Source organism: Lycium ferocissimum, chromosome 6 (genome assembly GCF_029784015.1).
Source record: "Lycium ferocissimum isolate CSIRO_LF1 chromosome 6, AGI_CSIRO_Lferr_CH_V1, whole genome shotgun sequence".
Lineage (NCBI taxonomy): Eukaryota > Viridiplantae > Streptophyta > Magnoliopsida > Solanales > Solanaceae > Lycium > Lycium ferocissimum.
In genome coordinates, this window is record NC_081347.1 from 14,763,908 (window position 1) to 14,780,175 (window position 16,268).

The 16,268-nt window shown below is 35.5% G+C and overlaps 1 protein-coding gene and 1 non-coding gene across 3 annotated transcripts; one reads left to right on the top strand and one right to left on the bottom strand.

Annotated features, from left to right (window-relative positions):
• Positions 1-3,313: 3,313 nt before the first annotated feature.
• LOC132061675 (U5 spliceosomal RNA) lies at positions 3,314-3,425 on the top strand. Its single transcript, XR_009416102.1, has one exon. It is a non-coding gene; the product is annotated as a U5 spliceosomal RNA (small nuclear RNA).
• Positions 3,426-5,905: 2,480 nt separating this feature from the next.
• LOC132059395 (S-adenosylmethionine carrier 1, chloroplastic/mitochondrial) lies at positions 5,906-13,749 on the bottom strand. Of its 2 annotated transcripts, none has more exons than XM_059452002.1 (13): positions 13,612-13,749; positions 13,455-13,516; positions 11,983-12,090; positions 10,648-10,734; positions 10,159-10,231; positions 9,866-9,956; positions 8,885-8,938; positions 8,658-8,753; positions 8,382-8,471; positions 7,890-7,941; positions 6,982-7,043; positions 6,752-6,832; positions 5,906-6,305 (listed from the first exon to the last, which is right to left on the bottom strand). In XM_059452002.1, the coding sequence occupies exons 2-13, from the start codon at positions 13,504-13,506 to the stop codon at positions 6,183-6,185; spliced, it is 969 nt and encodes a 322-aa protein (XP_059307985.1). In that variant the 5' UTR covers positions 13,507-13,516; positions 13,612-13,749; the 3' UTR covers positions 5,906-6,182. The 2 variants fall into 2 exon arrangements, with proteins under 2 accessions (XP_059307985.1, XP_059307986.1); XM_059452003.1 differs by having other exon boundaries at positions 13,455-13,513; positions 13,612-13,743.
• Between the last annotated feature and the right edge of the window lie 2,519 nt (positions 13,750-16,268).

The window sequence follows — 16,268 nt, forward strand, 5'->3', positions numbered from 1 at the left end:
CGAAGTTGCTTGCTCAAAATAATTGAGTTGGAAGCACAATTTCCAGATTATGTAATCAAGACAATTCATCTTGATAATGCTGGTTTATATGTAAGTTGGTTTGGCATTGAATGCCTCCATAATATAGCTAAACCATTGCTTATGAGAACAGAGCTTCAGATGTTGGTCTAAGATATGATATATTGCATACAACAGCACTCGTATGCTTCAGATCAATAAATTTTGATAAATTCTCCCCTCATATTTGTTTCAGGGTCAGGAACTAGATATTTCCATCTTATAGCATTTGATGTGCGGTATATGATTAATGGATATACCATGATGCACACAAATGGATTTTCGCAAAGAAAATGGGGACATATGTCACTAAAATAAGGGGGAGAGAATAAGCAGCTAAGAAATATGCTGTGAATTATCATCAGTATGATCCTCAGATAATTCAAGTCAAATGTTTGGAAGCATTTGCTTGACCCATCTATTTCATACTTCATCAGCAAAATGCTCCTAAAGTCCCTGAAGGACAGAGTCTACAGCATGCATGGAGCATGGTAGACCAATCGGTTTCAAATATAATAATCCTTGAAAAAGGGAGGAGCAAATGATCATAATAAGGAGACAATGTGCTCTTGAAGAGCTACGACATAACACTTCATAAATCTTATGAGATGTTCAGGTACCTGAAAATAATGAAGTGATGAGATTTCAATAAGTTATGTCGAATTGCTAACCGATACAAATGATATATCGTCGACGATATCTTTGATACTATATAGCGCGCAATATAGTATACGGTTGTGAGGATCAGAATTCTACGTCTCTTAAAGCATGTTGACGTAGAAATAATTAGCAAGTGAAATGATGCATCTTGGTAAGCGATTGGACCTGTAGTCCAGACATTACAAAGATGTCACAATTTATGATGATGGAAGTTGTCACAACCTATATGGCTTACTTGACAAAATTTATATGAAAATTTCAGAAGAATTCAAAATGCCTGAAGCATATACAAATTCTTGGGAAACTGGTTTATAATCCTTAAATGGATTAAATGAATCAAGGTTGATGTACTGAAATCGCATTAATTTAAATATTCATTGATGAAGGGAACAAAAATGGTCCTGTTTATCCTTGTCTCTTTATGATAATCGGAACCTTTCATATTATTATGCAAAGTTGATGGTGGCTTGAATATCATTGGAGATCTTGAAGAGTTTTTAAAAGCAGTACATTATCTATTGAAAGAAGTTGAAATAAAAAAATTGAATTGGTCCTGAAGTACCATATCTTTATGCAATTGATGCACTTATATATCTTGCTATAACTACAAGTATGATATAATTTACTCCTATATGGAGATATTGAAATAAGATCAATTGCATGCTGCTAATGAAAGTATGGCATGAATGTGTTTATCCGTATGGCATGAATGTGTTTATCCTAACAAATATTGTCAAGTGTTTTGGATATACAGGGCATTCATCTGATCGACATAAGAGTTCGATCCAAATATGTTATCTCTTTCCATGAAGGATTACTGTCAAACCATGTTATTATACATGACAGTTAAACTATAGAATGATAACATCAGATAGTTTATAAAAGTAAGTCAAGAATGTACTTAGCATGAATGCCACAATACTATGTGGCGATGATGCAACTCGATCTAAGGAATGAAGATGCAGATCATCAACCAGTTCGTCAAATAATCATTTGACAGATCTGATCACAAATCCTCTGCCAACCTCAAGATATGATAAGTTGGTATACAAGATTGGAGTATATTATCTTCAAGAATGGTGATATTGATGTGCAACAAATCCGTTCAAGTGACAATCCTGCAGATTTGTTCACTAAATCTTTGCCAACTTCAACTCTTAAGAAGATGATATTCAAGATTGGAATGCGAAGACTCCGACATCTGAATTTTGGTCTTCGTCAGGGGGAGTGAAATATGTGCTGTACTCTTTTTCCCTTAACCAAAGTTTTGTCCCATTGGGTTTTCTTGGTAAGGTTTTTAATGAGACTTGACTCTCAAAGCGTATTACTAGATATATGTACTATTTTTCTCACAGGGTTTTTCCTAATAAGGTTTTAACGAGGCACATCATCTATTAATGGACATCTAGGGGGAAGTGTGGTAAATATTAGTGATGGATATCCATTTAAGATACTTGAAAACCATGAATACTTGGTCACCAAGGAAATTACTTGGCCACCAAGTTCATTACATGGCCTTCAAGCTATTATCATGTTTTTGGCCACCATTTTCCTCCTATAAATAGGAGGTCCATTTGATGAATTGGGGAGGCAATAAAAATCTCTCTCCCAACTTCTTTGGCTATATCTCTTGTGTCGTGTACTTTTAATATTATTTCATAACAGAACTGAATTTTTTGGTTTACTTGTAGTTCTCCCTGCAGCAAGAAATACCTTTTGCTAGCTGGACACTGATAAGGAAGCTAATTCCACTCACAACTGCAAATACTAAGCTAGGCACTGACAAATAACTAACTCTTTTTGGACTAAATCGAAAACTTTTCGATTTGGTTAAGTTTCATGAATCTTGGATTGAAACTTGAAGTTGAAGGCCGAACAAGGAATTGCAGCCAACTTTGAACATTTGGGTGATTTTTTAGATAAAAAGTGAAACTTAAAGTTAACTTTGAAACGGCTAGACTATCAAAAATATATGAACTACGACTATGCATTAAATAGGAGTCTTCAAGTGGCTATCTGTGCTCTTCCCTCTTCTGGCAAATGGGACTCACTGCCTAAAGCTCAATTATACGTTCATGTGGTTGTATTTTGCTTTTACTGGTTTATTAGAAACAACCTATCTAGCCCATAAGGTAGGGATAAGGTTTGCATACACTTCACCCTCTCCAAATCCCATCATGTGGGATCATACTTAGTATGTTGTTGTTGTTCTTGAGTTTAAGTTCTATGTACCGACGGTATCAAAAATATATACTGAATCAAAATATTTAATTGATAATTACAACTAATAATGATGGTGTATCGTTAGTTCATATAAATAAAATTCTTTTTAAATATATATTTATTTTTCAAATCTTAAGTAATCAAACTAGAATGGATAGAGAACAGCATAAGTCGTTTCTATTTGAAACATGTAAATTTTCAGGACTGGTGAAGAACAAGAAGAAAAGGTGGGGAGAAAGAGAGCTATTTCTTGACACTTTAAAAGTTTGGTACAAGAAAAAAGAGTGAGGCGATACCACATCGGTAACAAAAAGTGAACCCAAACTATGTGTACAATGTAAAAAGACAGCACTGGTGGGTGTTCAAATTCACGCAGCCAGGCAGTGAGCACAAAGCGATTCTTTCGCCTTTTACTAAAGAATACTGTGTCGTGCTGCATTTAGTGGCATATGCCTATTTTTGGAGAGCTCTCTTTTTTGAGTGACCCCTACAAATCTAGTCTCAACATCTTTTGATTTCTTAAGGTTCTGATAATATATAACTATTTAAAATGTCCTTTGCAACTTACCACAGTTCGTAGCTTGTAGTCTCTTTTGTCTGCAAATGTCCCATGACCTTAAAATTATCTTCTGAATTACCATAATGACATCTAGGTCCATGAGATAGATGTTAGTGACTAGGTTATAGTAAGGGCTAATACATTCTATTTTTAGAAAAAAGGATGTACTGGAACTTATATTGATGAGTCCTCGAGTCTTTTGTAAACCAAGAGTTGATAGGCTTTACATGGGTAGACTATATTGTTAATAGGCTTTACATGGGTAGACTATATTGTTAGGGGCAATTCGCAGAATTGCCCTTCTTTTGGGGTGGTCTTTAAATTTTGCCCCTCATATTTGAAATGTTTAAATTTTGCCCTTCGGCTAACACCCATAGGTTCCGGTTCGAACCCACGCGCGATCGAAATTTTAAAAAAATTCGCAAGGCGAGTTTTAAATTTCGCTATGCCGCCAACAGCATACACTTGTTAAGGAATTACACATTTTATACGGACCGGCATACTCATGCCTTATGGGCAGATTTGGCATAAGTATGCGAGTTCCGGTACACTTTGATAATTCCTTCACAGTTATGCTTGGGGAACATACTTTTAATGGGCAAACTTTTATGCCGGACCGGCATAACTTTGTGAAGGAATTATCAAAGTTATGCCGGACCGCATACTTATGCCAAGTCTGCCATAAGGCATAAGTATCTTGCAGTCGGCATAACTTTGATAATTCCTTCACAAAGTTATCTTAGGTGGGGGCATACTTTTAATGGGCAAACTTTTTATGCGGACCGGCATAACTTTCGTGAAGGAATTATCAAGTTATCACGGGACCGCCTCTTATGCAAGTCGCCCACAAGGCATAAATATCTTGGTCGGCATAACTTTGGTAATTCCTTAACAAAAGTATGCCGGGTCCGGCCTAGCGCAATTTAAACTTGCCTTGCGAATTTTTTTTTAAAATTTTGGCAACGCGTGGGTTCGAACCTGGAACCTATGGGTGTTAGCCGAAGGGCAAATTTTAAAGATTTCAAATATGAGGGACAAAATTTAAAGACCACCCCAAACGAAGGGCACTCCGCGCAAAAAAATGTATTGTTAATCTCTAATTTGATGAGCCCATGAACAAGAAGAGGCACTTGATCTTGTGTAGACACGTAACATGGAAATTAACGGATTTGTTGACTGAAAAAAAAAATCAAGATTAGCAGTTACGGTCAAAGCTCTCTATAATTGTCATTCGCTATAACAACATTTCACAATAACGGCCTAATTTTCTCTGGAACCGCTTTTTTATGTTATATTTTACTTCACTATAACAACATTCTACCTATAACAACAGTGACATTCATTAGAGCGATACACTCTTTGTAAAATTATCTCTCTATAATAGTCATTCTCAAATATTGTGTAAAATTCTCAAATATTTTGTAAGAAATATAATATCATTATAAAAACAAAAAGCCATGTTAAGAGTCAACTGTTACTTGGCGTGAGATTGAAGAGTCAATTGTTAAGCTCTTAGACACCCTTCAAGGAAAGCTATTGAATTCCCTTTTGTTAAAAGTTTGGACAAAATTCTTGTCAATTCAAGCATTATATTATCGCTAAGAGATTGGAATTTACGAACAGGTAAATGATATTTAAACATCAAATGACAGTATATATACATAACAACACCTCACTATAGCAGCTATGAAATTTTCGAACAAACGCTGCCATTATAGAGAGGTTTGACTGTATAATCAAATAAACAGGCAACCAAACTGATATACTTAACTTCAATGACTGTTGTCCAACCCCATCAACGCTTTTTTGATGTGTGGCTTTTTACCGCTTTCTCCTCTCCAGCACTCTCAGGATCATGTTATTGCAAAAGCAAAGCTTACGAATGAATCTAATGACAATTTAGGTCTTTGTCCGCTTGGAGGATTTTTCTTTGCTCCTCGATGAAACTAACCATTCCATTATTCTCACAAACCCTTTGATGACATACGGCTGCCTTGCTTGAGGAATAGTTTCACAAAAATGGAGACGAACCAGGATAACAAAAGAGGTGCTCGTTGGACAGTGCAACTAAAGAAGAAGTTTATCTTCCCTTCCCGTTCACTTTCACACTAAAGCTTGAAAGGAAAAATCAAATAAGAGAAATTCATTGCCATCTCCCGCAGGCTATATTTAGATGTTCCACTTATCTAAGAATACTCAATACAATCTAATTGGGTTCTGAATGAAAGACTGAACGGCCAGCCTGAATCTTAGACCAAGAAATGCTTTGTGGCATGAAAGAAAGCATAAGATACAATAGTGAAAAATAAGGAACAAATATCCCTCAAACCGGAAAACAACGAAAGAACAATAATAGGAGCAGCCAATGTTGTGCTAAATAAGAAACAAAACGGATTCTGACCCAAATAAGAGAAAAGAATAATTGGCTTGTTTCATTGATATGCATGAGAGTAAACACACTATGACTTCAAGAAATAATGTAACTCTTCCATTTCAAAATCCCTTTGGGCACAGACTTTCTAAGAGAAGAAAGCAAAAGCTGTTAATCCCAAGGACAGCATATCTATTTACCTCTATGGATACTTACTTTCTGTCATAGTCAACTTTCTGCAAATGGCGGCAATACTGACTACTAAATTCAATATATTCATTCTATGCAGCTAGTTGCAAAAAAGCATAGAAACTAATCCTTCTTTGAGGTTTCATTATCAGGACGATTTTGTGCAAGGTATCGCTTTGTTCTCTCAAGAACACCAAAGAATATTGATCCTCCAATGCCTATCCAAAGCACTCTTGGCCCGATGCCCTATAATTCCAAACAAACAGAGAGTAAGCAATTATGTGTCAGACATCGACTGACAAGTTTCAGAGTCAAAAGGTACACGTTTGTATTTATCTCATGTCACAAAACAAAGAAACGTGGGAAGTTATTTGTAGTGGTCCTTAGCAGCTTCTATTTGATGGAATATTTATAATGATGCATCTAAAATATAATGTTAAGAGAAGATGGATAGAGTACATGATATTTATTTATATACAGGCAAAAATGAGGAAAAAATGCATGGCGTCAGCTTATAACCACATTAAGGTCCCATCACCAAAATGGAAGGGGGAGCGCGGGAAGCAAAGCTCTTTCATCATCCATTTGATTTTCCATAAAGGAGATAAAATAAACAAACCAAGAAAAGATGCAGTCACCAGGATAAATGAACCAAGGTTTGGGTTCTAAAAGGAATCGTGGGATCCCTCTACCTTTAAAAGTGCTGGAGGCCCTTCTTCTGCAACAATAGTCTTCACACAATCAACGATGCCTTTGTATTGGTTGGCAGAACCCTGTAGAGGAACAAGACTAGAGTTTATTACCTAAATTAAATGAAAAAGCAGCGTTGCAATTTATGGAAGTGTCATTTTGTAATAGCCATAGATGCACGGGATGAAGAGACTAGGAGATACAGAGTTTGAGTACCATGTGAAGCAAGTACCTGAGTCATTAATCTTGTCTTAATGACATCAAGAGGGGTAGTTATAGCTCCAGTTAGAGCACCTGCAAGAAGTAATGGTAACCACCGATAGCTTCAGAGCAGGAAAATCATAAATTTACTGCAGCAACATGAGAAGTTATAATCCTCGACAGGCTAAACATTCGGAATTTCAGTAATTTGCATCACCTAGACAGCAATTATTTAGTCATATAATCATGCCAAATTTTCCCTCGACGTTGCATATACATTCACTGACATGGAGATTTTACAGTCTTTTCTTCATAACTTAAACAACATTTTGATGCATTATTTTAACAGGTTCCATTAGTGGCAATTTTTTTTCAGTAAAATGAATAGATCACATTAATGTGTTCCAGCAGTAGTGCTGGTACGGGTATTTATAACTGACAGATCTTTTGAGGAGTTCCAGATTGGCCCAAAGGATTTTCAAATTGCTGGTTCACTCTACAACTCTTCAGGAATAAGATTAAGAACCCTGCAATGCAGTTTTCTAAAAATCCATAGGTCCTGAATTTTCAGAACTTCAAACAAGAATAGATGGCAAATGTTTGTTTGGTTCTTGAAGTTGGCCATGCTTTATCGATTCCCACACCAATTTATTAACCCAAAGGAGGAATAATCAAAATCATAGGGGTCATTTTGTGATTCAGTCAATAATGGGTGCTCGGTTGATTTAAACGGAAAATGAAAACACCCTGTGAAATTGTGCAATGTAAAACTTATCTGACTTAAGCCTACATTTCTTCGATACTTCAGGCGTAAATGACAGATCAAGTGACACCCTCTAGGAAGCAGTTGAATCTTCAACTTAAATATTATAAATGAAGACTATGCCATATCAGGGAACTACCAACTGATGGACTAATAGGGCTATGAAGATGGATTACCAGCAAAAGCACCGATAACTGCATTCTCTGGATCATTCAATTCCCTTTTTGCCTGCCAAGAACCACATAAGGCAGCTTTGATATCAATCTTAGTATTTTAAGAGACTAGTGCCATATCTTTTTCAATCAAACAGTAAATCATCTGATCATCTCCATCCATGACAGGAAGTGGAAAAGAAAATAAGCAAATTTAACGTTCCTCATGTTTATTAATTCAAACCATATTCCATGAACTTTCAATGCTACTGCAGAAAGAAGTCAAACATGCAAGGAGGAAAGACAAGAAGAAATGAGCTCAGAGAATTTCTGCTTAAGTATGAATACACCAGTTTATGCAAAATCTTTTCTTATTCTCTTTAGCTGTGAATCAAAATTTAGACTGCACGCGAATGAAGCTCTATCACACATAAATGGCCAACAGCGAAACGGGGTAAGTTTCACATAACATTAGTGAAAAATTGCACTCAACATCTTGGAAAGCAGGATACTTACTGCCAGCTTATAACCTATCCGCATCTGCTCATAGATACAGAACTGGATGGCGTCAAATGGCAAATCTCGAAGTATAAATGACCCATATCCCTACAAAATCCCCGTATTAAGATAAAATAAACCAATATTATACCTATCACGTGAAAATTGCACCCAGCTATCATTTGCAGAAGTTTGAACCATTAATACCCAAAAAATGTAATGAAATTGTGAGCACAATGGATAAATGTTGCTGGAACTGTGTCCAAGATATGTGACATTAAAAAACTAACATACCGCATAAAGACCTTTAAAACCTTCTTTTGAAACAATTAGCCGAACAGCATCAGGAGCCGAAGCAAATTGCATAGTTTGCATTCGCTGCTTAATCACCTGTAGTGTCAAGAAACCAAATGCAATCAATAGATTTACAAAGGTGGTATCCTAAACAGGCAAAATCAAGAATGATAACAAAAGGAGAATCATGACATCCAGGAAATGAAAATCTCAAAAAATTCATTAACCTCTGTTGGAACACGAACGAAAGAAGCAGCAATGCCTCCTAAAGCACCAGCAGTCTGCATGAAATTTGGCAGTTCTTGTTAAGAAACAGAAATCAAAACACTTTGAAAGTAATATGCATGCTTCAGATGTCAGATACCGAGATATAAAAGCTACTTTCATTTGAAAACTTATATTTGAAATACCACAAGAAGGTATAGGCGTAACTTGAAGAACAGTGACCTGAGAAAAACAACTTCGTGAAGATGCCAGATAGAGTTAAATGCATGTGTAATTTACAGGAACAAATCACAATTTATGAGGTGATAAGGAATCATGTTATCAGTAACCAGGATTTTTGTGTGCTTGATAAACTGCAAGATTTGCGTCATGTTTCTTTTCTTATTTCATTTCCATCTACATTTCCGCTAGCTATTTAGATGAGCTTCATAATGTATCATATCATCTAGTACCCCGATATTTTGTTCCTTTTAGTCCTCAAATTCTTCTCCATGTGGTACCTCTTTCTTTTTTCGTGGGGAATAAATGACTATAGAATAGTATATGCCATCAAACAGTCTCTACAAAAGTTTTTGAAGTGTGTGAGCATCTCATCTAAAAGCTTAAGCTGTTAGAGAGAGAACACTCTTATTACTTGATTATATTCTCGAGACGTCACCTCATGTGCGGGCCTGATTCTTTTTCATGGGCCACGCACGTGAAAATTCTTTTTGATAACGGGTGGCAGTGAGTCTCGAACTTACGACGACTGCCTGCTCTAATACCATGTTGAAGTATGTAACCATCTCATCTAGAAGCTTAAGCGGTTACAAAGTGAATACTTTTATTTTCTTGATTATATTCTCAACAGTAAAAATGATTTCTGTTCTATTAACAAAATGGTATATGTCATATCACAAACTAGAAAATAAGACCACCTTGATAAAAAGAAAATAGAAAACAAGACCAAATGCAATCATGAAAGTGGGAGGAGAAATTCTCACAAGATGGGCCACAGCACTAAGATTTTCAGGAAGCATCTTCAATAACTTCTGCTTTGCCGGTTCATATACACCAACAAAAATAGCAGAAGCCCTGCACGAGAGAACAGGATCAATAGAAATATCCTTAGGTAAGTAACTGTACAAGAAAATAGGATTGTTCACCTCAGGAAATGAAAGCTAGTTATGGTTGCAAAAAATAATTTCAATTGCATCTGGTTGACACTAGTTCAGGTGTCATGGAACCTGATATACATAGTTGTACTATTACATAGTACTTTGTTACTATAACTTACGGTAGAACTCCAGCAAGATTTCCAGCAAGCCCGGAATACAACCCTTTCAAGGCTATTTGTCCTCCACCACGAGCTGCCTGCACGGGGAAGCTATAAACTGATGACTCGAATACTCAGGGAGAAACAACAGACTGAAAAAAATGTAAATTAAAATGACAAGAGGCCTGACGCTCTGCATTCGACTATTTTAATGGCAGTAAACCTGAATATGAACAAGGACAAACCATAAAAAGAAGTGCTCAGCTATATGCAAATGCTATGTCAACTGGACTATGCAATAGCATGTGGCTATGAATAAAAGTTGTACTCTGTATATATTATCTATCTACCCTTTTCTTCTCTCTTTGTTCCAGCCTGTCAACATAAGGAGCTAATAGTCTCGAGAATCGTGAAAGCCTGTTGTGACTCGTGAAGCTACTAAAGATACCGAATCTAGCATTGTAGTATGGCACACATAATTGATATAGACTTCGGTTATAAGCAATTAACTTGCCTGCAGTCGTGTCTTTATTGTATCAATGGGATATAAAGCTGTTTCAACAACAACGCCGGCGGTCCCTCCTGCTATGACACCCTCTGCAAAAACATTAACCAAGATTAGAAGTGCCAAACCTCAAAACAAAAGATTCTTGTCCTATAATGGTTTTGATTACTAGAAATCTCTTTTTTCAGAAGTTGGGACTCTATGTTGTTAGTTTCTGTACCCTATCCCCCACGAAGAGTATAACTAGTCTGAAATAATTATGATGCAACATATACCTTTCTTTTGTATGACAGAGAAATCCATTTCGAGCTAACCCTTAGGACCAACTGCAGCCTTCGAAACTCTGGGATAACAGGCCCGCACCTCTACCCTTCTCCACTTAAATACAGGCTTAGTTGCATGACACAGGGCTTGAACCTGTAACTCAAGTCACAAGTCCCTCAACCTTTGCCACTTGAACTAAGCCCAGAGGGGCATGATGAATCATATACCAATCTAGCTTTGTATGACGTCCTCTGTCTCAGTACTAGCTTGGTACTGAGCCTTTACTAATAAAATACATTTACTTGTCAAAAAACAATTATGAGCCCGTTTGGCTTAGCTTATAAGTTGCTGAAAACAGCTTATAAGCTGTTTTCAGCTTTTTTGAGTGTTTGGCTGGCCAGCTTATAAGCCATTTTGTGCTTAAAATAAGCCCAAAAAAATAAGTTGGCCCGTTTGGCTTAGCTTAAAAAAAGCAGCTTTTTTTAAGCCCATCCAAACAGGCTCTATGAGCTGCTTTTTTTAAGCCCATCCAAACAGGCTCTATGATGCATCATAAGCTATTGAGCACCAAGTTGCTCCACCATTCTGCCATTTGACAGGTTTATCACATGAATTTTCAGATGACAGTCAAGAACAGTTCTTTCAAGCGACTAAACATTGTCTTTGCAGATGAGGTAAATAATCTTATTAATGATAGGAAAACCTCTGGTATACGAGCAGTATAGCAAAGAGTAGTCGAAATAACATTTTGACTAAACAATTTACTGTTCAATCTTTTGTTTGGTCCGACTGTTCCATTTCTGACCTACAAATGTTGAAGTACTTTTGGTAAAAGAATCAATTGCACAAATGAAAGGGGAACTTGGGAAACCAGATTGATGTACAGAGTTCCTATCTGTCAACTGTATAGTGAAAGAAATGGTCTTTCTATTTGCCTTTTTCATTCCCTTTTTCCCCTCTTTCTGGCAAGATGCGTGTAGTTGTTAATTAAAAGAAAAATAGAGAGGAAACTTCTGGATATATGACAAGTATGCACCATTATCATCATCTTAGTACTAGTATTTCAGCAGACATACCAAATAGCATTCTTAGGAAATCAAATGGTTTCTCTTCTCCATTGTTGATTGATGCGAAGAACTTTTTGGGTACCATCTGAAGGTTATCCATTTTTCTACCAGATGCATCTGCAAAATCAGACCACATCCTCAAGAAAGAACCGGAAACATACAAGATAAAGAATCAATATGAATCTACATCCTAATATGAGCTAATGCATGGTTATTCTTATAACCCTGTTTTTAGTAACAATCTTCATATCATTAAGATAAACCATACTTCATGAAAGTTGAATACATTGGGAATTGATGAAAAGAAACTTCTTTTTTTTTCTTTTTTTTTTCAAAGAGGAGCACTGTTCAGTCTATTGAGCATTAATGCTTGAGCCAAAAGCTAGGCCTGTCATTACACTAAACATTTTGCTTGATTAATTGTATTTCCTGAAGAAAGGTTTTTTACTTGATGTAACTAATAGAAATATTTCACTATTAAGATTTGTCTGTTCAAAACCAACATGTAGCAGTACACATTAGCAATCATATATGTAATTTGAAATTACGTGCACTTAATGTAACAACATCACAGCAACACTGTCAGCTTAAAATATCAACAGTTTTTCAACTTCGACCCAAATTAGTACGAATAATACTAACTCCAATAGGTTTTAAATCCAGTAACCGAGAGTGTTTAGTGACCTAATTTGAATCTTGAGATCTCAATGTTCAACAACTCGAATCCCTAATATAAAATTGCCTTATTCATCATTCAAATACTCTAGCATTACACTCATGGGCGGAGCTTGGCTACCGCAAGGGGGTTCATTCGAGCCCCCTTCATCGTAAAATTACACTATATATATATATACAAGTCAAAACTATATTTTACGCATATATAGTAAGTGTTGAATCCCCTTGGCTTCTTTGTATGTTATACTTCTTTTTATTTTGAATCCCTTAGTGAAAATCCTAGCTTCGCCACTGATTACATTAAACCTATAATCAATTGTAATTCATTATCCACGCCCCACAGCTCACAACCAGTGGCAGAGCTAAGTAGTCTCCAGGGGGTTCATCCCTCGGCTGAAAAATTACACAGTATTTGCAAGGTTAAAATTATTTTTTTATGTATATTTAGTAGATGTTGAACCCCCTTGGCTTCTTCGTGTTTTTACTTCTTTATATATTTGAACCCCCTAGACTACAATCCTGGCTCTGCCACAGCTCACAACCCGAAATTTAACATTTCTATATTGCAGAATGTCAGTTTAAAAAGGGTAAAACAAGGTATATTGACCAATTATGTCCAAAAAATTTGCCATTTCCATTAGTCCAAACAATTAGACTCTGCCATTACACTACACTCAATCATTACTTCCATATGTAAAAGCCCAAATAAAAATGGGGAAAAAAAAGAAAAGGTAAAAGATAGTAGACAGGTTAGAAATTAGCAAACTTGACAACAATCAGTAAAAGTGGAGCAGTTGTGGAATTACCTGAGACTGCAAAAGAATTCTTTGTATCCAAAGCTAATGCTAAAGGCCCCATTTTTAACCTTCTTTTCACCCAATACAAAAATACAAGAGAAATTTGAGACCATTTATCATATCATATGATTTTCAAGAAAGTTTGAATGGGGTTGAGGGAAATTACCAGTTCTTGGCAAGTGATAGCTTCTGCTTCTTGAAAAGCCGTTGCTATCTGTTAAGCTACTATTTATTACATGTCACAGTTCACCAACGTACAACTATTTCAGCTACTGAGTACAATATCTAAGTGTCAATATAGCTTTGATTTCACAAGCAAACTTTGACAAGTGGACTGCTGAGTAATTTTCACTAGCTTAAAAACGATGGAAATAGTTAGAGAAAAGCACATAAATGGTCCCTTAAGTATGAGAGTAGGCTCAAAATAGTCCCTTAACAACGCGGTTAACGGTTTTGATCCTTTAAGTTTATCACAAATTAATAAAAATGGTCCCTTAACTAGGAGGGTTGATTAAAAATAGTCCCTTAATTATGCACTTAATAGTTTTGGTCCTTTAAGTTCGCCAAAAGATAACACTTTTAGTCTCCAACAAAATATTTATCGAACTCTGTTTGTTAGATTTGATGAGAATTATGTAAAAAAGGATAAAAGATTAGCTAGAACTCACATTTAGAGGTATACATTATTAAAAAAATGTCAAATACCTCGGGACAAAACCGACGGACGTCAATCGGTTATAGGGAAAACTGAGGAAAAACCTACCGTCTTGATAATGTCAGAAAAAAATATCTTGAAACACAAAGATCGACGGATTCTGTGGATTAATTTCTGAAGTCTGGTGTATTTTCCTTAGCTGATGGACTCCCTTGATTTTTTTTTTTTTTTTTTTAAATGACATGGGAACCCGCAGCCGCTACCTTTCGGGTGCATACAGGGTAAATCCAGCTCCTGTGCAATAGCTCGCAAACCACACAGGAGAGATAACTCACACTAGGCAAGCCCCGTGCGACGAGCTCGACCCAGAAGGCAAATCCCTTGCTGTCGTAGGCAGGGAGTTTTGAACCTGAGACCTTCATTGGACTCCCTCGGTTTTAATCGATAGAGTCTGTCGGTCTTTGTGTTTCAAGACACTATTTTCTGACAATATCAAGTCTGTTGATTTTTTTCTTGGTTTTTCCCTATAACCGACTAACATCTGTCGATTTTGTCCCGAGGTATTGGGCCTTTTCTTCAGTAATGTGTATCTCTAAATGTGAGTTCTCGCTAATTTTTTTTTTCCTTTTTTTCATAGTTCTCGTCAAATCTAACAAACAGAGTTCCATGAATATTTTGTCGAAGACTAAAAGTGTTAACTTTTGGCGAACTTAAAGGACCAAAACTGTTAAGTGCATACTTAAAGGACTATTTTTAACCAACCCTCATAGTTAAGGGACCATTTTTGTTAACTTGTGGCAAACTTAAAGGACCAAAACTGTTAAGTGTGTAGTTAAGGGACTATTTTGAACCTACTCTTATAGTTAAGGGACCATTTATGTCCTTTTATGTAAAACTTTCTTTATTTAAATTATAAGGGTAAAATTGGAAGAATATTATTAATGCTTTCTTACTGAAACACCATTTATTTTGAAACAAAATGAAATGGTAAAAATACCAATTATTTTGAAATAGAGGGAGTAATAAGAAGCAGCATTTACCTCTAAACTAGAACTTCCCTATGCTAATTTGAATTAATCAAACCCTAAAACATTCAAAACACCGGTGAAAGAATAAAATAAGAAAAGAATTGTTTTTGTTGTTAAAATTTACTTTCCTTCCACTTTATGATTATTAGTGGTAGAAATATTTGTTAGGGTATATACTATTAACTATATGTTTTAGACATAGTATATTCTAACAACTGTCATGGTTAAGAGTCTAGGTGGGAAATTGTTAGGGTATATACTATTAACCACGGAATATATTATATTTTGACCATGTGTTTAGACATAGTATTTATTACAGAATAATTATTTATTTAATTTAATAAAGATTTAAATAGATTATATATTCGTTTATGTGTCCATTTACTTATATAATAGATGATTTAGTGTATAGAGTTTTAGCTTATACACAGAAGTTTAAATCATCGGTTCTTATAAGTATAAAGTTTTTGTTCACAATCTAAGATAGAAGTTGGACAAGCCATCGGTATGATTGTAGCACGAGACTAAAGGTAATTTATCTTAATTACGAGAATGGTATAATTCTAACTTCTCGTGCTATTGCATTTTGTATGTATTGAACAGAAATGAGTAGAGATAGATGTTTTAGACTGACTAGTAAAAACATATTCTCTAAACTGTTAAATGTACTTATATTCTCAATCTTGATATAACTATTATGAGATGTATATATTTAGTTGTCATTTTTTATTTATTAAAAGGTGAGATCCTGAGATGGATTAATATGCTTGGTAGATTGGATGATAATAATATATATTGGTGAAATAATGAGTTAGGTTATGGAATCCATGTCTAGGTATAGAGATTGATGATACGCCTTTGTGAGAAGCTTGTAAGTTTTCATTGTGTCAAATCTTGCAAGTGGATTTATCAATCCGACACATGAAATAAGTTAAGTAGTGCTCTAAAGGAACTAATCCTCAAATTAAATTGACAAATTTAATTTATTGATTAGTATATGTAATCTTAACATGGGGAATTACATAAGTGTTTAACAGGAATTTTCAAAATATAAATGGGAGAGTACAATTACGAATTTCTAGTGGAACGATTTGTAATTTATTATGGTAAGAATAATTCAATTCGAATTATTTCCATAAT

Bases quoted from the DNA above. Each gene is read 5' to 3' on its own strand.
- LOC132059395 (XM_059452002.1), bottom strand. From the start codon at position 13,506: ATGGGGCCTTTAGCATTAGCTTTGGATACAAAGAATTCTTTTGCAGTC. The intron at 10,232-10,647 runs GTTAATTGCTTA...CCGTGCAGGCAG, and splicing joins AAAGACACGACTGCAGGCAA to CTCGTGGTGGAGGACAAATA. The intron at 8,754-8,884 runs GTTAATGAATTT...TTGACACTACAG, and splicing joins TCGTTCGTGTTCCAACAGAG to GTGATTAAGCAGCGAATGCA.